General features: G+C 46.4%; 1 protein-coding gene across 1 annotated transcript in view; it reads right to left on the bottom strand.

The window, feature by feature from the left end:
* The window catches only part of ANKUB1 (ankyrin repeat and ubiquitin domain containing 1), a 162,427-nt gene that overhangs the window by 121,264 nt on the left and 16,251 nt on the right, over positions 1–24,912 (bottom strand). The window contains exon 2 of the mRNA XM_069213371.1: positions 6,879–7,022. Coding sequence (XP_069069472.1) covers positions 6,879–7,022 — 144 coding nt within the window. The remainder of the gene's footprint in view (positions 1–6,878; positions 7,023–24,912) is intronic.

Raw genomic sequence — 24,912 nt, 5'->3', positions numbered from 1 at the left:
AGGCAAATTGGTCCCTTCCTGTTTATGAATGCCTTACAACTACCTTTCTCTAGTCAGTAAAGTATTAATGTTTTGTGACCAGATTTCAGTTGCAAAACATTAATACATACCAATCCAATTTCGTATCTGGAAGGGATGTCCTAAACACACCCCTTCTAAATATAAAATAGGTATTTGGTCGCAAACCCACATTTCAATTTGGTAACGTGTTACTAAATCGCATTTTGGATTTCATACATAATAAAAAGCCTTTTTGCAGTTTCAAACAGCCCAATTCTGCAAATCGGGCCATTTGTAAAGGCAAAAACACTTCATACATCTGTCCCTAAGTTACCTGAAGTTTGTCCCCATTCAGGACAAATTGAACAAGATGAGGTGAGTAAAAAGGGAAAAGAAGACAAAGATTTGAGAATCAGCCAGAAATGATAAAGGAGTTGATGGGACCGGTAGAGGTGATGCATAGCAGTAAACTAGGAGGAACTAGGAAAGAGGGTTGACATTTGCTCACTGGGATGAATGTCACATTGGAAAAGGATCATGATCCAAGTTGAACTGGTGGGAAGGCAGGAGGAGAACCAAGATAAATTTTAATTAGTAGTGCCTATTTAAGAGATCACCAACAATGGCCTTTTGTCATTTACAGGATGCAGTGGAAATATCAAGAATGATAACAATTGAGAATACTTTTTTGTGGTGGTGGTTATATTCAAGCCATGAGTAAGTGCAGTCTCATTATCATGTACATTGTGGGAAAAGGGTGTGAGGAATCACAGAGTATTCAATGTAAAGGCAGGTGAATTGGATGAAAATTTTACAGGCACAACAGTTCTCCTTAACATGAAACACTCAGAGATAGTGGGCAATATATGTGACAAGTACTGTCTGATATGTCTGGACGCCCTCGTTCGTCCTTCTGCAGCTTACTACAGTGCAAACAACCTCCTTTTTGGCTTTTGATCCTGGGGAGGGTGAAGTCAAGCAATCTTGGTTTACTCTTGGAAAGTGATGTAGGCTTAGAAAGTAAATATTTAAATAACATGAAAGAACTTGAATTGTCAGTTAATGCTTTGTTATAAAAAGGAATAGGATGTGTATATACATTATGATTCAAAAGTTCTGTAAAATATAATAGTTCTGAATTACCATGTTTTCCACCAACCATGCAAATCCAACTCTTTACAAAGTATGTTTTTCTTGCATTGTGTGTTGCAGAACAGCAGGGTGTAACCTTGATTTTCTTATTTCTATGCAACTATGAGCTGAGTGTCTGGGTCAGTGGTGTAACAGAGGTCCCCACAGCCCCCACGGTGCCGGGGGCGGGGGAAGGCTCCAGGGCCCCCCTCTCAGCACAGCACCTGGCCTGAGTGAGTCCGGAGGGGGGTCCCCTTCAGAGATCTTTGCGGTAGGGGATGGGGGGGGTCGAGTTTTGTTACGCCACTGGTCTGAGTTGGATGTGAGCACTTCAGAGATAGCCTTCTAGCCTTTTAAGTTCAATCTTATTCTGCCGCGCCAAGGGTGGCATATACTGTTGTGCCAGTGTCATGTTTGGATGAAACCTGGATGATTGTGAAGGAAGATGTCAGGTAACTGAAGACGAAATGACAGACAGAGGATTGGGTGATACAATGAGCAAGGGAGTACCTATGTAATGTGGGTGACAGCAGTAGAGCCCCGGTCTTAAAGCTCATCTATAGACACCCAACAGGAAGATGCAGACTTACGACAGTCTAGGCGGCCTTTGGAGATGGGGGTAGTCTCCATATTGCGTGACCTTTGCATCTCCGGATGGCCAACACCACTACAAAGACTGATGACTCAAAGTTAATGGTTCACACACATCCTACAACATTACAATAATCAAAGAGGTTCATTCTGAATGTTTGAGGCTCTTCCTGTGGTGGTTTTAGACTCCACATAAAGAGGATTTTCTCAGAGAGCAGATATTGAAAGAAGAGCAGAACACAAGCTCCATGGTAGTGGCAGCAGCAATTCAGTTTTTGTGTGGGTTCCAGGAAGTAGGTTTATGATGACCATGCAGCAGCTAGTCCCTGCAGTTCTAGTTTCATTCTGTTTTCTGATCCCTCTGGCAGTCTGTCTTTTTCTCTTGAGATCAGAGCAAGAGCAAGCTTCTTCCTCAGTCGTTCAGCAGACAATTGGCACCAGAGGAGGGCAACAACAAGAGTACCGCCCCTTGTCCTTCAGAGCAGGTGCATACATCCTTGACAAAATAAGGATGTACTGATGTTCTGGTCCAAGTGGGCATTTTATTTATCACTTTTCTCACAGTTGGTGCCAGACTAACCAGACACTTTGATGCTGGGTTACAATTGAAATGGGAACCAACCATACCCAAGTACCTCTTTTTTGTAGTGTCAAGCATGGGTCTGAGTCATCCCATAAAATTTGTAGTGTCTCAGAATTAGTGGTGACTGAAGGCATCCGGTTATACTTGTAGTAGATGTAACTTTACTGTAGAGCGCTGTTACTGGGGCTGCTGTTCTTCCTGAACTGGGCACAGGATACGGGAGATGGGCACAGGTCACATCTACTTCATTTAGGCATGAGCAAGAGGTCGTTCTCTTTGCCTTTCTTCACATAGGCATCAACTTTCAAGTTTCACTGTTTAGAAGGCCAATAGCTGACCGCTGAATCTCAGTGAAATGGATCAGTCAAAGTAAATATATGCTCCTTTCTACTCCACTGTAGTTTTTGTAGATTCAACCCAGATATAACTGGCGCTGCAATGGTCTGTGTGGGGGGAGTGGCGAGGAGTCAGTTTGAGCAACATGCAGGGGCCCAATGAGAGTAAGTGACTGGAAAGGTCCAATACTGGTTTCAATCCTGTGGCCACATAAAGAAACAAACACCAGTTTCCAACAGAGTAACAAATCAGAGTCACAATACTAAGGGCCTGATTTAGATCTTGGCAAGCACACCGCCAAGACACACCCCCCGCTGACCCGAGAAGAACGTCAGATCGACATTCTTCCACAAAGCTGTATTTAGATGTTACAGCTCTGCAAGCAGATCGACTGGTGACGGGTTGCTGACAGAGGGAAAGGGCAGTGGGACCCAATGGATTTGAACAAACGCAGAGGCTATGGAAGAGAAGTAAATGACACACACATACTGTACCATAGCCATATGTGTATCCATGCACTACACACTACACAACACACCACATTCACACAATAACCCATTGCCATTCCGACACAACATAACCTCTACATGCCAAAAACACCCATTGACATACATCTATGACACAACATACGCACACCGTTGACACTGCACCCACACACAACACAACCACAACAGCCAACACAACTACACATGCAGCAACACAAACACACTCAGACACATGCACAACTACACACATCACAACAACATCCACCACACAACAACACTCCCCTGAGTCACACAGTAACACAACATACACAACATCTGTCTCACATGCAAGTGACACACATACAGACATAACCACGTCACCCACTCTAGCTCCCTCCACCTCATCCAGCCAATGGCACTGCATTCACACATACACATACTGACTCACACACACAACTTGCAGCACAACATGACACGTACAGGTCTCCTGGCAATGTGCACACACGAACAAAGTTGACAGGTGTGAATATACCTTCATTGCGGTGCCAGCATTCATTTGTTATTGAATTCTGTCACCATAATGACAGTTGTCTATGTGTGCAATATGTGTTGTGTACCAGTGTGTCTCCAACCATGTCTGTCCCCCTCGTGTCCAGGACATATGCATATCACAGTGATTTAAAACAATTGCCTACGGTGGTCCCGACCTCCGTGGAGTGCCAACCAATGTACCCTGGCAATGGGGCATCCCTACCTTTGAGTCCAGCGATGGGGGGATTGTGTTTACTCCATCGGTCGGTGGCAGCAGCGACGGCAGGTGTTGTCCAGTCGTGTCCAGTCGAACAGGGGGGTGGAATGGGGAAAAAAGGTGAGTTTTCACCTATTTTCCCTCCCCAGTCTGCCAACTTAAGCATGGAGGTTGGACCTCCACTTTTCACTTGGAGATAAGGCACATCCAACTCTGCTCAGCGGGAAGGGTGTCTGGGCTACCGCCAGTATCCCCTTATCCCTGTCCTGCTGTCAATACGGGCATTATTTCTTGGCGGAGACAGCTGTTCAAATGCAGGTTTTCATCTATGGGACTGCAATCATCTAAATACTGCGAGCGGGCCATCACAGCAGAGGATGAGTTTCCAGTCGAAAAGTCGATGGCAGGACCGTTACCACCAACCTCCAAATCGGGCCCTAGAGGCCTGATTTCTACTTTTTAGTGCTGCAGTTGCATCATTAGTTTACGCAAAAGCGGCGCAAACTTTTTCAATTATATTATGTAAGTTTGCGCCACTTTTGCATCAAAAAATGACTTAAATTTGGCACAAAAAAAGTATAAATCAGGCCCTACGTCTCTGGTTTCTCTCATACACCCTTCCACTTTCCCCATTTCTACTGTTGTCCAACATACTATATTGTGTAAGGTCACTGGTGATTGCAGTAAGGGGAGGAACAGTAAATCACTTCTGTCGGATCCAGAGCACAGGTAGATGCAGGGGATGTGGATGGCCATGAGGGGCAGCAATTGTGGTGCATCGTCCATGAATGTGGGAATGGAATTTACTGATAATGAATGGATTAAAAATACTGCTACACATTTCATCAGTGTCCCAAATGATAGTATTAAGCAGATCTGTTTGCATTATTCACATAACACGTATTTAAAAGTGTCCTATATGTCAGACTGAAGGTTATTGTCAGAAGGTCTCTGAGTACCATTACATTCAGCCTTTCTGATCATGAGTTGCGGATGAAGTCCCACCCTTTAGAAAAGATAAGGCCTACTTAGTCCACTGACTTGTTGGAGGAAGCTAAGATAGGAATATAATTTCACTGATTTAGCCTTTTTTATTTGAGAAACAAGTGCCACAGTTTACCAGTTCCCCCGAGATCAAGGACTGGAAGAGTGATACCAGTAAGTGGACTGTTACAAAATACCCAGTTCTAACAGCCCTCACAGTCAAAATAGGGGAAGCATAATTGGCGTTGACTTGGAAGGGTATCCTGCTTAAACTTACCAAATCCACCCCAGGGAATTGATAGCTCTCTGTACATCATGTGCAAAGTTGTTTGTTGATATCCATTACAGTGTATATTACCCAGTGGTGCTGTGTATGTATTATAGGACTGGGTGGGAAGGGAGCTATACCTGGTGGGATATCTACTCTAACTGTGTAGCATAAAGGGAGAGGCACTGGTGGAAGGGTCACAAAAAATTAAATGTACATGGGGTGGGGCAAAGTCCGGTGCTATGCAGTTCTACTTGGGTTAGTATTGCTTAGTACTAGTTGTATAGCCTTTGAACTAGTGATGCCAAGGAGGGATGACATAACTATTGCAACTGCTGCTTGTTTATATGTTGTTTGTCCTTCATGTCTTTTTCTGATATAAACACAACAGAGTTAAATAGCAAACTCAAAGAATTGAATGTTTTCAATCATACAAATGGAGTACAGATGCTGCTGGACCCAGATGTATAAATTTGCAAAACAAAAAAAGTCTCATGCAGCCTAATTTATAATATCTATATTTGTCTCCATTTCATTCATTTTTTCCAATCAAATTCTTCTCTTTAACTTAGGTTTTATGAAACCTCTCTTTTGTGAAAATTTCTTTATTAGGGCCTGATTTAAATGTTGACTGAAAGGGTAATGATCCTTGGCAATGGCAAAGGAATACTTCTGCCAACCTCCAGATCCACCCTGGGCGGGCATTTAGTATGTAGACAACAAAGACAACTACATTTCCACTGCCTACACAACTCTCTGAGGGCCCGATTTAGAGTGGGCAAACACATAGCCAGTTTTTACTTTTACTGCCACATAAAACATGGTGGTATGCAAAAAATCTAAAACTTTTCAATGATCTCCAAACCATGGGAGAACACTCCCCATGGAGAGGGGGTTATTGCTTTTTTAATTTTCAAAAACAAAATCCTGCTTTGGGATTTTGTTTTTGAAAATAAAAAAAGAAATTGAAAGTTGCTGTGCAGAGCCGTCATGTTGATAGTGCAGTAAGGCACGCTTTAATTGCATATATAGGAACTGCCATGATGGCGGTTCCTGTAAATGTTGGAGATGCCCCTGGGCCAGCAGACATTTATAAATGTGGCAGGCGGAGTATCCTCACCATGGCAGGAGTAAAGTACCCTGCCATCGTGATGATATACAGTCTGCCAATATTTAAATAAGACCCTTATGGCCTCCTTACGAGTTTGGCGGACGGAAAAGGCCCCCCACCAAACTCCCGCATTCAGGTCACTGCGGTGACCTTCCTGCAGCCCCTATTACGAGTTTCCTGCTGGGTCAGCGGGCAACAGTCCACAACATTGATGCCAACTCTTAATCGAGCCGGCATCAATGTTGTAGTGTGTAGGGTGCAACAGGACCCATTGTGCTTTTCACTGTCTGCAAAAGCTGGCAGAGGAGGACTCGTAATCTCCAGGGTGGTGCTGCATGTAGTGCTGCCCTGGCGGATTAGGACCGCTGGCATCACCAGCCCCTCCAGTGGAGGGAAAGTGGCAATGCCAGCGGTCCGACCGTGATGCATTCACCATGGTCATAATGTGCCGGGCTGATCGCCGCCAAGTGGTGGGACCACTGCTTTGGCGGTGGTCAGGCCATCACCGCGATTCTGGCGGTCCTAGGACTGCCAGACTCATAATTAGGGTCTTAGTATCTAAAATATATTACAGCTTATATCATTGTAGGTGTATTTTCACTGTCATCATTTAGAAAAGTGGTTAATGAGCCCTTAAAAAGTACAGTCCTGTTATTACATACCTTGACAACACATTTAATTGTAGAACAAAGTGTAATGCCTACGTCAGCCAGGACCCATTCATCCTTCAGTAGGGCGCCTGCATAGATTAGTTCAAGATAGCGCCTCCCCTTCTTGTCATCTGATAGCTGAATATGGAAACGATCCTAAAATGAATGTACCAAAAATGGTTTTTAAAGATACATAACAGGAAAAACGACCAAAATGTAAAATTTGCTTCTAAGCACTATAACAGTTTACAGCAGGACTGTTTCCTGCACTGGTACACATTCTACGATTACAATACGTTTCCCAAAGGTGTATATTCACACTGTGTCAAGCAGTGTCTTTGTTTGCCTTGACATGGTTATCAAATGTTATATACAAGGCTTAAAGTACCACCCTTCCATGTAAGGTTAGATCAAGTCACCGAAGAGTTCTGTGATCTTATAAAACAAGTGGAAGGCAGAGTTATTTTATAAGGTCATGACTCCGAGGTAACTTGCAATATCTTCTTGATGTATGTCGAAGAGTATGTTTTCCTTCTAATACATGGGTCCACACCACTCTTCTCTCAAACCACTTAAGTCCTTGGTGACTAGCTCTTTCATATTCATTGCAGACAACAAGAATAACATTGGAATCTGTAGTGAGAAAGTTAAGAAAAAGAAAGTTACTGTTTTCCTTGTTTAGTCTGCAGTGTAATTATACTCCCTGACCTGCCGTTCACTGGCTGATATGTCTAGCAGCAGGCATTGTGACATCAGAACTCAGCTGTAATACCTTATTACTCCTGAACATCTATACCATTTGTTTCTTACAGGTGAATAGAATCAGCAAGTTTCATATACTAAATAAATTAGAGATGGGTTTTAACACAAGGATTGCAGATTTTCATGTATTTATTATATACAGAATTATAGATGGGTAGTCATCAATTAAGAATATATCTTTTACTGAGGTGTTCCAAGCGATTTTATAAACTGCTAGAGCAAAGCTCCAGTTGTCTATGCCACTCAGAGCCCTGAGGTGGAAAGCATCCCCCTAATTGATAGCTACCCTTCTATAATTTTATATTTGATATACTTCTAATACCCTAAAACTAATGTTTTTCTAAAAGGGAATACCTATTGTAAGTACTAAGAAAATGTTGGAAATTATGTTTCCTTTTCAATAGCAAGTTTAGTTCATTTTTGCGATTAAGGACACTTTGGGGTTCATTATGAACCCCGGCGGTTCAGACCGCCATACCAGCGGTGGGTGCAAAGACCGCCACCGGCATGGCGGTCTGAACCACCATATTATGAATACAATGAGGGCCGCCTATGGCAGCCCTCCTCCACCGCCAGACTGCCGCCGATAGGCAGCCTGATGGTGGAGGGAATCATTTTCTGACAGGGCAGCGCTGCAAGCAGCGCTGCCCCTCGGATAATGATCCCTTCTAGCACCAGCCTTTCCCTGGTGGGTTCCCCTGCCAGGGAATGGCTGGCGGAAGGGGTGCTTCAGGGCCCCCTGGGGGCCCCTGCACTGCCCATGCACTTGGCATGGGCAGTGCAGGGGCCCCTGTGCAGTGCCCCATGGCGCAGGTCACTGCCCGATTTACGGGCAGTGATCTGCGTGACGGGTGCAGGTGCACCCGCCACACGCCAACATTGGTGGCGGCTCTATTTGGAGCCGCTGTCAATGTTACGCCCCTTTTCCCCGCTGGGCCGGCGGTTGGAAACACTGTTTCCGCTTGCCGGCCCAGCAGGGAAAACATTATACGGCTGGTGGGGGTTAGTCGCTCTGGCGGTCATCTATTGACCGCCAACGCGGATCGTAATGAGGGCCTTTATTTGCAATAACACAAAATTCAGCAATTATAGTTTCACTCTCAGATCCTGGAGAGGCCCCCAGAAGTTCTTTGCAATGCAGACATGGTCTCTCTGATTCTCTGTTCAATGATCTGGTATGTTGTTTTGTGTGGGAATGCTCTGCGCCTATCACCAGACTGTTCAGGATGCAGAGAGTTGAGAATCTTTCTCCATTCTTGTTCATGTTGCCAAGGCCATTGTTGCCCATGACTTTGTCACACTCAGTGTTGTAGCTTTCGATCTTGGCATTGAGGGTCCCCATCAGTATGGTGTTGTCTCTCTCAAGGCATTTCTTCAGAATGGACTGGTCTTTGTTGTAAAACGGTTCTTTTTCTTCTTCTTCGCTGCCATTTATAAGTGCTTACCATAGGATAACATTAATGTTGATCCACTTTTCTTTATGCGCAAGGTCGCTGTGATGATTCTGGGACTGGGGGTCTCAAAGAGCCCAGCCAGTGCTCTGTTGGCTGCTGGTGATAGCATCAATGTTACTCCCTGAAAGTGTGGGGCGTTCTCTTCCTCATGTCCAGAATACATAAGCATTCCTTCTGGAGCCAGTCTTTTTTGTCTGGACTGTATCTATCTGGTCTCGCTGATGCCATGCAGGTAAGGTTATATTTTTCCAGTTCTGCAGCCACCTGGACAGTCTTACCTGCCTCGTGCATGGTTCTCACTTTCCATGTCCTTATGCTGATGATCTTGGTCGAAAATAGGTGGATCTGCTTTGTGGCTTCCAGGGATCTCTGGCTTTCACCACAAGGTGTCATAGATCTCAGTGAAGGAGATTCCTCTCGACCCAAGGTCAGGATGTCTTTTGGTTGACATTTCTGTAGCAAGGATTTTTTTACATGGAGGGGTAGTAGGCCCCACCCATAACCCGCCACCTTTTGCGGTTGGGCTTGGCACCGGCCATGGCTGTAAATGGTGTCAATGGCAATTAAATGCCTGTCTTTTCTTCTTAATAAGCCTCACATAGTTGATGGTTCATTTTTTCTCCACTTTGTTTTTTTATGGAGTAGGTGCAATCTGATGTAAGTTCATCCAGTCCTTTAACTGTATATCTCATATATACAATATATTTTCTGATACTTGAGTTAAATACTTTAGGTAAAGTTTATTTGCTTTCTTGTTCTGAAATAAATTGTTGCATTTCCATTGTTAGGTCTGCAACATTTTAGGAGGTTATTTTCATCTGCATAGGGTTATTTTTGACTTTTGCAGGACTGTGTTGCAGGGTTATGTGTTTCTATTTTAAAACATGCCAACAGTCTTAAATTGACAGCTTTTTGCACCTTTTTGCACCTTTTTCTGGTACATTCCTATAATTATATTTTGCAGTTTAGCGAAGTTTGGTGTCCTTTCGATTTGCGCACTCTAAGACTGAAATTAACTTTGCTATTTAATATATTTCTTCGTGTTTGAGCTCTTGCCTGATGCAATGCTGTGTATCCTGAAGGAGCATGAAATAATTTCAGATGATTATCTGCTTGTGCACTGAAATGACCATTCAGAGGCAGACACTATCACAGCCTCTCAAATATTTTCACTTTTCTGTCTTTTCAATGGAGGCTGAGGTAGCAGGCAACCTGATGCTATGTATTTTCCCTGGCATCTTCCTTCTTTAAAGCTGGCGTGTGGACTGAGGCTCCATGACCCACTGTGTTATGTTGTTGTGTTATCTCGTCTTATAGAGTGCATGGCTGGCTCCAGAATGGCTTCCCAGTGCTGGGAGACTCGACTACTCGTAGACAGCGCACGGCACATGTACTTAAAACTATGAAGCGTTCCTCAGCTTTTTCCTTTTTCAGTTGGCGATCACGTTTCTCTAATTACCTTAGTGGGGAGGACTAAAGGAACACAGCTTTACCCTTCTTTCTTTATAAATTGTGATGTTTGAGTTTGAAGTTTGCTGACTGTGAACTTCATACGAGGTATCCTTTTAGGGACGAGCCTGCGAGTGCATTAGCTCAAGCATGCATCTTGCCTGCAAGACTAGGTTGTATACAGGAAAGGGCTTGGAAACCGCCTATCGCTTACTATTTGTTGACTTCGGTGGCGCTGTGGCACTCTTCTGTAAAGCCTCTTAATGTCACTAAAAGACTGGCATAATTTCTGGTCCTCTGTGTGGCACAGGGACCAAGCACTGATTGATTCAACTTAATCAGTGCCTGTCCGCTGCTCGCCACGTGATTGAGGACTATTTTATTCTTTTTAACTTCTAGTGCCCTGCAAACAAAAGGCTTGTAACTGGCAAAAACGTGCCCAGCAGAAAAAACAATTTTTATAGCTAACGTTATTTTATTTTGCCGAGTCGTCTTTTCTCACTTTGCACACATTTTCTTTTGTTTTGGCTAGTGAGCTCTGTTCTCAAAATACCACAATTATCTTGTTCTTAAATATTGCAAAGCAGCGTTGTTTGTTTATAATGTGTAATTTCTGAAATAATGCTTTAACCCCTTCTGTGCCGCGGACGTAGTGGTTACGTCCCGCGGCACAGTGCTGCTGTGCCGAGGACGTAACCACTACGTCCTCGGCACACAGCCCAGAGGGAGCGCTCTCGCTCCCTCTGTGTGCTTCACCCCCACCCCCCAATGTCAGGGATGGAAGGGGAAGCCTTCCCCTTCCACCCCCGACCCCCTCACCCCCCCATAATGACGTCAGCGCGCGATCGCGCGCTGACTTCATTATGGGATCCTCGCCGCACAGGAAGCCATTTGCTTCCTGTGCGGCGACGAGAGAAGAGGTGAGTTCCTCTTCCCGGTGGGTGGGGGGTTGGGGCTAAAGAGGCACCGGGGAAAAGGAAAGGCTTTTCCTTTTCCCCGGTGTCTCTTTGAGCATTCCTGCTGCCCGATCGCATTGCGATCGGGCAGCAGGAATGCCCACTAGACACCAGGGATTTGTTTTTTTTGTTGTTGTTTCCTGTTTTTGGCACGCGGGGAGCGGCCCCTTGGGCAAGGGTCGCTCCCCTTTAGGGGGCAATTACTACGGCCATTTCTGCCCCCCTTGGGGGCAGATCTGGCTACTTTTTAGCCAGATCTGCCCCCAAGGGGGGCAGAAAACACTAGATCACCAGGGATTTATATTGGTATGTGCATTTATGTGTGGGGGGGTGCCCCCTTGGGCAAGGGGTGCCCCCCCCAAGGGGGCAGAGAACTGTTGGCCTTTTCTGCCCCCCTTGGGGGCAGATCGGCCTATTTTTTTTTAGGTCCATCTGCCCCCAAGGGGGGCAGAAGCCACTTAGGCACCAGGGATTGTGTGTGTAGTGGATGGGGGGGCGCCCCCTTGGGCAAGGGTTGCTCCCCTTTGGGGGGCATGTTTTTTAGGGCCATTTCTGCCCCCCTTGAGGGCAGATCAGCCTATTATTTTTAGGCTGATCTGCCCCAAGGGGGGCAGAAACCACTAGAACGCCAGGGATTTTTTTTTATGTGTTTATTTTTGTGGGGGGGCGTCCCCTTGGGCACGGGGCGCCCCCCCAAGGGGGGCATTGACCTGTTGCCCATTTCCGCCCCCCCTGGGGGCAGATGGGCCTATTTTTGTAGGCCCACCTGCCCCCAAGGGGGGCAGAAGCCACTTAGACACCAGGGATAGTGTGTGTGTGTGTGTGTTAGTGGATGGGGGGGGGGGCCTTGGGCAAGGGCCGCCCCCCACTTTGGGGGCACATGTACCCAGGCCATTTCCGCCCCCCTTGGAGACAGATCAGCCTATTATTTTTAGGCTGGTCTTCCCCCAAGGGGGGCAGAAACCACTAGAACGCCAGGGATTTTTTTTTTATTTGTTTATTTTGTGGGGGGGCGTCCCCTTGGTCACGGGGCACCCCCCCAAGGGGGGCATTGACCTGTTGGCCATTTCTACACCCCCTGGGGGCAGATGGGCCTATTTTGTTAGGCCCACCTGCCCCCAAGGGGGGCAGAAGCCACTTAGACACCAGGGATAGTGTGTGTGTGTGTGTGTGTGTTAGTGGATGGGGGGGGCCCTGGGCAAGGGTCGCCCCCCACTTTGGGGGCACATGTACCCAGGCCATTTCTGCACCCCTTGGAGACAGATCAGCCTATTATTTTTAGGCTGGTCTGCCCCCAAGGGGGGCAGAATCCACTAGAACGCCAGGGATTTTTTTTTATTTGTTTATTTTTGTGGGGGGGCGTCCCCTTGGTCACGGGGCGCCCCCCCAAGGGGGGCATTGACCTGTTGGCCATTTCTACACCCCCTGGGGGCAGATGGGCCTATTTTGTTAGGCCCACTTGCCCCCAAGGGGGGCAGAAGCCACTTAGACACCAGGGATAGTGTGTGTGTGTGTTAGTGGATGGGGGGGGGCCTTGGGCAAGGGTCACCCCCCACTTTGGGGGCACATGTACCAAGGCCATTTCTGCACCCCTTGGAGACAGATCAGCCTATTATTTTTAGGCTGGTCTGCCCCCAAGGGGGGCAGAAACCACTAGAACGCCAGGGTTTTTTTTAAATTTGTTTATTTTTGTGGGGGGGCGTCCCCTTGGTCACGGGGCGCCCCCCCCCAAGGGGGGCATTGACCTGTTGCCCATTTCTACACCCCCTGGGGGCAGATGGGCCTATTTTCTTAGGCCCACCTGCCCCCAAGGGGGGTAGAAGCCCCTTAGGCACCAGGGATAGTGTTGTGTGTGTTTTTTTTTTTTGTTTATGTTTGAGGGCTGTCCCCTTTGGCAAGGGTCGCTCTCCATGGGGACACACTACTAAAGGTATTTTCTGGCTTCCTTGGGGGTAGACAGGCCTATTTTATTAGTAGGCCCATCTGCCCCTATGGCAGAATCCACTTAGGCACCAATTTCTAAATGTTTGATGGTGGGGTGTTTGTCAACTGAAGAAGTCCTTGCATTTGTGATAAAAAATGTTTTCCTCCTTTTTGTTCTAGTTCAAAGCTTTTGCTTTATTTGCTGTGGCTCCTTGCGGTTTTGGCGGTGGTTGACCTGCAGTTTGCACAGTTGCATGTTTTAGGTAAGTAAAAACAATTTACTCCAAAGGAGTATTGTTGCCATGCATGAATGACATGTTTGTAGGGGGTGTACTAAATGCAGGATTGTGTGTGAAATTGTCCTTAGGTTTGTGCACAATGATATTTGTTTTGTCTTATTTCTAATTTGCCTTTCTTTCTTTATTTTTAGTGGGATATCATTGGTGATTGCTTTGTAGTTGCTGGTGAATCAAGCTTTTTCAGGCAAGTGAGCGGTATAGTTTTTGAGTTTATAACTCTTACTAACAAAGCTACACTTTGTTACTTGTCATACACAGTGCTGGTTGTTGGTGGTGAATTTGTCCAGTTAATTTTAGCAGGAGAGATCATGGCTAGCCGCAGGATGACCGCTCAGCAGGTGGTTGGTATGCTTTTTGAGTCACAGTCTGATCATGACTATGAGACGGACTCTGCATCTGAGGCAGAGGAGGAAGTCAGAGATTCTGGCAGTGATGTTTCTGTTGGAGGGGAATCTTCTGATGATGAAGCCACACTCAGTGCAGATGAAGGGCCTGTTTTAGAGGAGGACATTGATGTGCCAATAGTGCAGCAACCTGGGGCTGAAAGGTTTCCCGTTATAAGACCTGATGTCTGGGTTGCCCCAAACATGGAGCAGCCAGAGTTGCCTGCCTTTACTGGTCTCCCGGGGTGTGACGCCAATACAGAGAAGTTTATGCCTATGTGTTTTTGGAAGAGATTGTTGAGCAGACTAATTTGTATGCGGAGCAGCATTTGAGGGACAACGCTGCTAGACTTAGGCCACACTCTAGAGCTGCCCAGTGGATTCCCACAAATTTGGAGGAGTTAAAAAGGTTTTTGGGTTTGACTTTTTTGATGGGGTTGATAAGGAAGCCGTCACTGGCTTCTTATTGGTCTACTAGTCCCTTGATGGCAACAGCTATATTTCCAGCGACCATGAGTCGTAATCGGTATTTGCTTCTTCTTAGGATGCTGCATTTTGTTGACAATGCATTAGCCTTGCCACGAGATCACCCAGATTCTGACCGTCTTTTTAAGATTAGGCCTGTCCTTGATCATTTTGTAGATCGGTTTTCGGAGGTCTATGTTCCAGGCAAAGAGTTAAGTGTGGACGAGTCTTTGGTCCTCTTCAAGGGTCGTTTGGTTTTTAGGCAGTACATTCCTAGCAAAAGTGCACGATATGGAATTAAATTGTATATGCTGTCTGAAAGTAGGACAGGATATGTGTATAGTTTCCGTGTGTACACTGGTAGGGATTCCAATATTGACCCCCCTGGTTGTCCTCCCACTTTTGGAGTTACTGAGAAAATTGTGTGGGATCTTGGTAGACGACTGTTCAACAAAGGTCACCATTTGTATGTAGATAACTTCTACACTGGTGTGCAATTGTTCAAGGAATTGTTTAGAGTGGACACAGTTGCTTGTGGCACAATCCGTTCTAACCGGAAAGGCTATCCAAGGGAGCTTGTCTGTAAAAAACTTGAGAGAGGACAGTGCTGTGCCTTGCGGAACGAGGAGCTGCTAGCTTTGAAATTTTCAGACAAGAGGGATGTCTACATGCTAAGTACCATCCATGATGAGAGTACTTCTCCTGTGACTGTTTGGGGCCAGGTTGCTGAAGTGCGCAAACCTGTGTGCATTTTAGATTATAATAAGCACATGGGAGGTGTAGATAGAGTTGACCAGAGGTTGGAACCTTATACTGCTATTCGTAAGTCTTACGTTTAGTATAAGAAGTTGGCACTTCACCTCTTCCACTTAGCAACCTTCAATGCTTTTATTGTGTTTAGGGATAGGTCTCCAGAGTCAAAGATGACATTTGTGAAATTTCAGGAGTCAGTGATAGAGAGCCTTATTGTGGTGGAACAGGCCAGAGTTCCTAGAGAAGCAGTGGTGGAGGATGTGGCTAGATTGAAAGATCGCCACTTTGCTGAGCACATTCCTCCCACACCCAAAAAAGACTTTCCAGCTAAAAAATGTAGAGTGTGTTTTCGAAGAGGTATCCGGAGGGAGACTCGAATGTACTGCCCAGATTGTCCTTCAAAGCCTGGGCTGTGTGTCGGTGCTTGTTTTAAGAATTACCACACCCAGAAGAATTTCTGGGAACAACCATGAGTGTAAACTCATGTCTGTTTTGTATTTTCATGTGTTTAGTTTCATGGTTAGCATTTCTGTCATGTTCTTAGTTAGAGCTTTTGTGTTTGTAGTTTTGTAATTCTTTCTACTTAGTTAGGGGTTCCTCTGTTAAAAAAAAAAAAAAAAATGATGCCATTGTGGGTGGAGTGGGGCTTTGCTGAGAGTGTACATATTGACTTGCTGTTGGCTACTGCAACACACTGCCAGCCAAACACCAGTCCACAAACTCCCATCAGCTGGTGTGATTGTTGTATCAGGCATGTGGGCGTATGTAAGTGATGGGCCCTTGAGTGGCGCTGTCTGTCGATGTGAGTGTTTTAATGTGCTGGGCCCGTGGCTGGCGGTGTGAATGGCCTTGTGTGTGTCATGTATGAAAGTTGTGTGAACGGACTGTAAAGCGGTTGGTAGCTTGTCGCGGCTTTACAGCTCACGAGCTGTGAGTCATTGGTTCAGTTTTTTGCCTTTCAGTTACTAACAGTGCATTTCATTTTTGTGAAAGCTCTTGTAAGTAAAATTTGATCCACTGAACCATCACTCACCCTCGTGCCAAATCCAACCAGTATGTGTGGTAAAAATGACAAAACCTGCTCCGCTGTAATCAGGCGTCGCAGCACACCTGTGACACGCTAGGTGCCTCAGGTGGGACCCCGATGATGAAGCATGCCACCAACTTGGTTGGTGGGTGAGGGGTCTTTTTCACATAACCTAACTGTGTTTCTTTTCAAAATGTTAGTGTTTGGCACATCACGGACGTATGTGGGCACATCAAAACGATATATTACAAAACTACCTGTGTTTGGGGGGGGAGGGCACCTATGTTTTTGGTCCTGTGTGCAGCCTTCATCTAGGGAAACCTACCAAACCCAGACATTTTTTAAAACTAGACACCCCAAGGAGTCCATGGAGGTGTGGCTTGCGTGGATCCCCCAACATTTTCTTACCCAGACTCCTCTGTAAACCTCAAAATGTGCTTAAAAAAGCATATTTTCCTTACTTTTCTTCGTAGGATCACCACTCCAGCACAAAATTCCTACTCCCCAGTGTTCCCCTCAGCCTCCCAAGTAAAATGATACCTCACTTATGTGGGTCCCCAAAGCAGAGTCAGTCTAAAGATGTATAAAAGAATATGTCCTTATAAACTTGCTGTGCTATCCCCTCTATCTCTACAAGTTTTGGGCCTTATTCTGTTGCAGGCACCTGGCCCACCCACACAAGTGAGGTATCATTTTTATCGGGAGACTTGGGGGAACGCTGGGTGGAAGGAAATTTGTGGCTCCACTCAGATTCCAGAACTTTCTGTCACCGAAATGTGTGGAAAATGTGTTTTTTTAGACAGAATTTGAGGTTTGCAAAGGATTCTGGGTAACAGAACCTGGTCTGAGCCACACAAGTCACCCCATCTTGGATTCCCCTAGGTCTCTAGTTTTCAGAAATGCACAGGTTTGGTAGGTTTCCCTAGGTGGCGGCTGAGGTACAGGCCAAAATCTACAGGTAGGCACTTTGCAAAAAACACCTCTGTTTTCCTTCACAAATTTGGATGTGTCCACGTTGCGCTTTGGGGCGTTTCCTGTCGCGGTCACTATGACTACCCACACAAGTGAGGTATCATTTCTATCGGGAGACTTGGGGGAACGCTGGGTGGAAGGAAATTTGTGGCTCCACTCAGATTCCAGAACTTTCTGTCACCGAAATGTGTGGAAAATGTGTTTTTTTTAGACAGAATTTGAGGTTTGCAAAGCATTCTGGGTAACAGAACCTAGTCCGAGCCACACAAGTCACCCCATCTTGGATTCCCCTAGGTCTCTAGTTTTCAGAAATGCACAGGTTTGGTAGGTTTCCCTAGGTGGCGGCTGAGCTACAGGCCAAAATCTACAGGTAGGCACTTTGCAAAAAACACCTCTGTTTTCCTTCACAAATTTGGATGTGTCCACGTTGCGCTTTGGGGTGTTTCCTGTCGCGGGCGCTAGGCCTACCCACACAAGTGAGGTATCATTTTTATCGGGAGACGTGGGGGAACGCTGGGTGGAAGGAAATTTGTGGCTCCTCTCAGATTCCAGAACTTTCTGCCACAGAAATGTGAGGAACATGTGTTTTTTTTGTCAGGTGTTAGCCACGGCGCCTACATTGCCGATCGGGATAACATAGTCCTTTTGGACTACATATCCCATGACGCCTAGAGGGGAAGAGGTCGCTTAAAAAGCAAGCACATACAGGAAGTAATGTGCGTTATTCGTTTCCTAGAAACCAGTCGGATGGACAACGAGGGCTCTTGCTGACGGCGTTTCCGAGGTTGAGTTGTTTGCTTAGGAGGTTTAATTCCTCCTCCGGTTTTCTGTGGAGCCTGGGACCTTCCCGATATCAGGGGGAGTGTCGAGTTTTTTTTCCCAGGGGAACCTGCCACGAAGGAGAGGTGGTAAGCGGTGAGACGATTTGGTGCCGGAATCCCTCGCCTTTCTTTTTACAGTTCGACAAGGACACTGGTAACTTCTGAAGCACGGCGGTCTTTTGTTTGAGTTACCAATAAAGCACGAACGATTATCCTTGGGGCCAGAGAACATTATATGTTTGGCTACGACAAGGGGTTAATGTTTATTTTTGCGGGAATTGAACTGCCGGGACGATTTTTCTTTTCAATACGTAATGAAATAACACCGGGTTATTCCTACAAATTGCGTGACTATGACATGGGGCTTAGTGGATTAACTGAGTCATAGAAAGGACTACAAGATAGGTTCTTATCATCGTTAATTTTATTCCCTTTCTCTTCGTTTCTGTCTCCTCATTATTTCGTAACTATCTTGTATAAAAGTGGGTGTTGAGCAACCCATTAGAGATCATCGGTATTAATTGTTGGCTTGGGGCGTCCATCTATGATTCAGATGGAGCACAGATAGGTGTTGGATTAGTTCTGCCCTCATGAGTTATGGGCAGGTACGGTCGTTGGTACTTTAGCGAGACATTGCGAGAGTAGACAGGCAATGTGATATTAACACTGTGTATTCCTCTCTTTACAGATATCCCGTCCCTGCTGTTCCTTCCCCTTCCTTCCCTCACCCGATTACTCCAATGCACCGTGGTTTATATAGGTGACTTGGTGGTGTCGGGAGGCGGACCCTTATTTGCATCGCACCGAGTCTGAGGAGCATCTACAACGTGACAGAATAACGCACCCACGAATAACGCTCCTCCCGCTCGGTGTGATACAAAGATGGCGTCTATGGATGATGTATTACAGGCGTTAGTAGTAGTGCAACAAGAGTTGGCTAATTCTAGGGTGGAGGCAGCAGCGTTAAAGGAAAAGGTAGAAAGGCTTACTAGGAATCCCTTCGATGCTTCAGCATCCACACCACAGGTAACCGTGAATGTCTCCCCTCCTATCCCTTTGGCCAGCCCGGAACGGTATTCAGGGGACCCCAGGAAAGTTCAGGCCTTTCGAACTCAGTTGTCTCTACAATTCTCTTGTAGACCCGCGTCTTTTCCCTCTAACCTTTCCAGGGTAATGTTCGCTATTTCTTATCTCTCGGGAGACGCAGCCAATTGGGCCGTACCATTAGTCAGGAACGATGACCCCTTGTTATCGGACTGGAATGCCTTTCGGACGGCTTTCGAGAGGGTGTTTGATCATAGAACAACCACTTTTAGTGCTGACAGGGAATTACTGGAGTTGAGACAGGGGAGGTCTGATCTGGTCTCTTATCTCACGACCTTTAATAGATTGGTGGCAGAATCAGGGTGGCCAGAGGAGAAGAGAATGTCTCTCTATTATCAAGGTTTACGAGACGACATGAAGGATATACTCGCTCAAATAGACCCGCAGCCTTCCACTTGTACAGATCTTGTGAATCTTACCCTGAGACTGAATCACAGATTAGCAGAAAGAAGGGGAGAGCGTAGAGCGGGGGATAGGCGACCAGGCATTCCAGAAAGGGAAGTGCGATCTGTTTCTACTCCCAATGATATAGGTGGGGAGCCTATGGACGTGGGAGCCGTTAGAGCACCCTTGTCGAAGTCCGAGAAGGAGAGTAGGAGGGTACAGGGGTTGTGCATGTATTGCGGCAGGAAGGGTCATTATGTAAGAGAGTGTCCCCAGAAACCACGTAAGAGATTCTCCTACTCCCCCACTCAAAAGGCAGCGGTTACGGCAGGAAAAACATCGGAGGAAGAGGAATTGCCCGTTATAGAACCCCAACCGGTGTTACGGTTAACTTCCTTAGCCCTTTTTCCACAGGAGGAAAAGGCGTCCCACCTTTTGTTAGCAGTGGAGCTGGTGTCCAAAGAACAAAAGTTTCCAGTATGGGCGATGATAGACTCCGGAGCCACGGGAAAGTTCATAGATGCAGGGGTGGTTAGGAGATTGGGACTTCCTAGCATTCCGAGAAAGGACCCCGAAATAGTGTTGGCGGTTGATGGTACACCGCTGAAATATGGGCCCCTTACAGAACATACTGAGGACGTTGGGTTGATCTTCAATGGGGTATCTCCGGAACATAAAGAAAGAATTAGACTGGATATAATAGAGGCTCCTCAGTATGAAATTATTTTAGGAATGCCCTGGTTAAGAAAACACAATCCTGTTATAGATTGGCAAACCAAGACGGTTAGTTTTCAGTCCTCGAGGTGTGAGAATATCTGCTTCTTGTATGACGAATCCCCCATGTTAGCATTGGCTCAAGGGTTACAGTTGGCCACAGTGATGGAGAAAACAGTGATATTGCCCTCTGTTTATGCCGAGTTCAAGGATGTGTTCGACGAAGGTCAGGCTGAGACATTGCCACCCCATCGTGTATATGATTGCAAGATAGATCTGATTCCTGGAGCTCTCCTTCCTTCCTGTAGGGTATATGCTCTATCAGACCCAGAAACCAAGCATTTGAGAAAATACTTGGATCACTTCCTGGAGATCGGGTTCATTAGACCATCTTGTTCTCCGGCAGCCTCTCCACTCTTTTTCATAGCTAAAGCTAATAAAGAGTTGAGAACCTGCATCGATTATCGAATGCTGAACAAGAATACAGTGAGGAATAGATACCCTCTTCCTCTCATTCCTGTGTTATTGGAACAGGTGAAAGAGGCGGTAATCTATACAAGGTTGGACCTGAAGGGAGCTTACCATTTGGTCAGAATCCGCGAAGGGGACGAGTGGAAAACGGCGTTCAAAACCCGTTATGGTCTGTTTGAGTACTTGGTAATGCCGTTCGGGTTGTGTAACGCCCCGGCGGCATTCCAGTATTTTCTGAACGATGTTCTCAAGGAATACGTAGACCGTTTCGTGATCGTTTATATAGATGACATTCTGGTGTATTCCACATCCCTGGAGCGCCACTTTGACCATGTTTCCTTAGTACTCCTAGCATTGCGACAGCATAGTCTTTTTTGCAAACTGAGCAAATGCGAGTTCCATGTCCGGAAGGTTGAGTTCTTGGGGGTGGATTTAAGCCCTGAAGGGTTTTGCATGTCGACAAGAAAAATACAGGCTGTTCAGGAGTGGCCAGTACCCACTAGTGTGAGAGACGTGCAATGCTTCCTTGGGTTTTCCAATTACTATAGAAGATTCATCTTTCATTTTTCTCACATTGTGTCACCTATAACAAGGTTACTAAGAAAGGGGGTGTCTTTTGTTTGGTCAGAGGAAGCAGAGGAGGCCTTTTGCTTTTTGAAACAGGCCTTCTGCTCCGCACCTATACTTCAACATCCACAGCCGGATGCCCCTTTTATCGTCGAAGCGGATGCCTCGGATATAGCGATAGGGGCCGTGTTATCACAAAGAAACAAAACCACTGGACAGCTTCATCCTGTTGCGTTTTTATCTAGGAAACTATCGGCTGCGGAACTTAACTATACGGTGGCAGAAAAGGAATTGTTAGCCATCAAAAAGGCATTCCAGGAATGGCGACACTACCTATGGGGAGCTCAACACCCGGTCACGGTATATACTGATCACCGAAATCTGCAGTATATGAAGGAGGCAAGACAACTTACCCAGCGGCAAATGAGGTGGATGCTGTTTTTTTCAGAATACGAGTTTGTGGTGACCTTCCGTCCTGGGGTTGACAATCGCAAGGCAGATTCACTGTCTCGACAAGAGGACGTGAGAACCATCGCTTCAAGACCTGAGGAAGCAATCATCAAACCTGAAAGAGTGCTTTGTGCCCTTCATATCTCCCATTTCTTAGAAAAGGTTTCTAAGCATAAGTCTGCTGCTCAGTGGAAGAAATGGGCGGAGTTAAGTCAGGACCGTACCCTTAAGAATGGAATACCGTTGCAAGGTAATCGTTTGTATTTGCCAACACGTGAACTCTGAGTGCAAGCCTTTAATTGGTGTCATGATGCGGTAACGGCTGGTCATCCTGGTTACACCAAAACGGCGCAAATAGTTCAACGACATTTCAGGTGGGAAGGTTGGGCTAAAGACGTTGCGGCCTGGGTGGCTCGGTGTGAGATATGTGCACGGGCCAAGGGAGAAAACGCGAAGAGCCAGGGCAGACTGATACCTTTGCCCACTCCGGATAAACCATGGCAAACCATTAGCGTGGATTTTGTGGTAGGATTACCAATGGATCAGGGGTACAACGCTATCATGGTGGTAATCGACAGCCTTACCAAGATGGGTCATTTTCTCCCTTGTAGAAATCTGCCTACAGCCAGTCAAACCGCCCATCTAATTTTGTCTCAAGTGGTGCGGTTACATGGTCTACCGAGAACCATTATTTCGGACAGAGGCCCCCAGTTTGTTGCTAGGTTTTGGCGTATGTGGTGCAAGGTGCTGCGCATTGAATCCGCACTGTCCACCAGTTTCCACCCACAAACCGATGGCCAGACGGAGCGCCTCAATCAAACCCTGAAAAAATATCTGAGGTGCTATGCAAAGGACGCTCACGAATCCTGGGTTTCGTTGCTATGGCTGGCAGAACTATCATACAACAATGCTTGGCATAGCTCGATACGAGAATCTCCTTTTCGTGCTAACACGGGGTTCCACGCGGAAATGTTGCCCATAAACATACCTAGGGAAGTCACGGATCAACCTACGGTTCATGCCATGATTAAGAATCTCCAATCCGTGCAAAAGAAGATACGACTCAATCTGGAGAAGGCCAAAGAACAGTATAAAAAGTGGGGTGATGAACATCGGCGTGAGGGGCCGGCATATCAGCCAGGCGATAGAGTGTGGCTTTCCACCAAGTATATACGCTTCAAGATGCGTAGCGTCTTTCATCCTCGTTACATTGGTCCCTATGAGGTGTTACGCCAGATAAACCCTGTGGCTTACCGTCTCAACTTACCTGCTTCCTTAAGGATCCATCCGGTATTTCATTGCAGCCTTTTGAAACCGGCTCTTTCAGCGACCCGGCAGGCGGTACCTCCGGTGGTCAGAGATGGGCAGCTGGAGTACGAGGTGCGCAGAGTGTTGGATTCCAAACGACGGGGGGTAAGCTGTGGTACTTGGTTTCATGGAAGGGGTACAATGCTGAGGACGATTCATGGGAGCCGGAAAGCAATGTCCATGCCCCTAGGGCAGTACGACTGTTTCATGCCCGTCATCCCTCTAAATCTGGTCCTAGGAGGCGCTTTGGAGGCGGGCGTACTGTCAGGTGTTAGCCACGGCGCCTACATTGCCGATCGGGATAACATAGTCCTTTTGGACTACATATCCCATGACGCCTAGAGGGGAAGAGGTCGCTTAAAAAGCAAGCACATACAGGAAGTAATGTGCGTTATTCGTTTCCTAGAAACCAGTCGGATGGACAACGAGGGCTCTTGCTGACGGCGTTTCCGAGGTTGAGTTGTTTGCTTAGGTGGTTTAATTTCTCCTCCGGTTTTCCGTGGAGCCTGGGACCTTCCCGATATCAGGGGGAGTGTCGAGTTTTTTTTCCCAGGGGAACCTGCCACGAAGGAGAGGTGGTAAGCGGTGAGACGATTTGGTGCCGGAATCCCTCGCCTTTCTTTTTACAGTTCGACAAGGACACTGGTAACTTCTGAAGCACGGCAGTCTTTTGTTTGAGTTATCAATAAAGCACGAACGATTATCCTTGGGGCCAGAGAACATTATATGTTTGGCTACGACAAGGGGTTAATGTTTATTTTTGCGGGAATTGAACTGCCGGGACGATTTTTCTTTTCAATACGTAATGAAATAACACCGGGTTATTCCTACAAATTGCGTGACTATGACATGGGGCTTAGTGGATTAACTGAGTCATAGAAAGGACTACAAGATAGGTTCTTATCATCGTTAATTTTATTCCCTTTCTCTTCGTTTCTGTCTCCTCATTATTTCGTGACTATCTTGTATAAAAGTGGGTGTTGAGCAACCCATTAGAGATCATCGGTATTAATTGTTGGCTTGGGGCGTCCATCTATGATTCAGATGGAGCACAGATAGGTGTTGGATTAGTTCTGCCCTCATGAGTTATGGGCAGGTACGGTCGTTGGTACTTTAGCGAGACATTGCGAGAGTAGACAGGCAATGTGATATTAACACTGTGTATTCCTCTCTTTACAGATATCCCGTCCCTGCTGTTCCTTCCCCTTCCTTCCCTCACCCGATTACTCCAATGCACCGTGGTTTATATAGGTGACTTGGTGGTGTCGGGAGGCGGACCCTTATTTGCATCGCACCGAGTCTGAGGAGCATCTACAACGTGACATTTTTAGCCAAATTTTGAGGTTTGCAAAGGATTCTGGGTAACAGAACCTGGTCCGAGCCACACAAGTCACCCCATCTTGGATTCCCCTAGGTCTCTAGTTTTCAGAAATGCACAGGTTTGGTAGGTTTCCCTAGGTGGCGGCTGAGCTACAGGCCAAAATCTACAGGTAGGCACTTTGCAAAAAACACCTCTGTTTTCCTTCACAAATTTGGCTGTGTCCACGTTGCGCTTTGGGGCCTTTCCTGTCACGGGCGCTAGGCCTACCCACACAAGTGAGGTATAATTTCTATCGGGAGACTTGGGGGAACGCTGGGTGGAAGGAAATTTGTGGCTCCACTCAGATTCCAGAACTTTCTGTCACCGAAATGTGTGGAAAATGTGTTTTTTTAGACAGAATTTGAGGTTTGCAAAGGATTCTGGGTAACAGAACCTGGTCCGAGCCACACAAGTCACCCCATCT

This window comes from Pleurodeles waltl, chromosome 11 (genome assembly GCF_031143425.1).
Source record: "Pleurodeles waltl isolate 20211129_DDA chromosome 11, aPleWal1.hap1.20221129, whole genome shotgun sequence".
NCBI lineage: Eukaryota > Metazoa > Chordata > Amphibia > Caudata > Salamandridae > Pleurodeles > Pleurodeles waltl.
The sequence above is the reverse complement of the archived record's forward strand: the minus strand, read 5'-3'. Positions and strand labels throughout refer to the sequence as shown.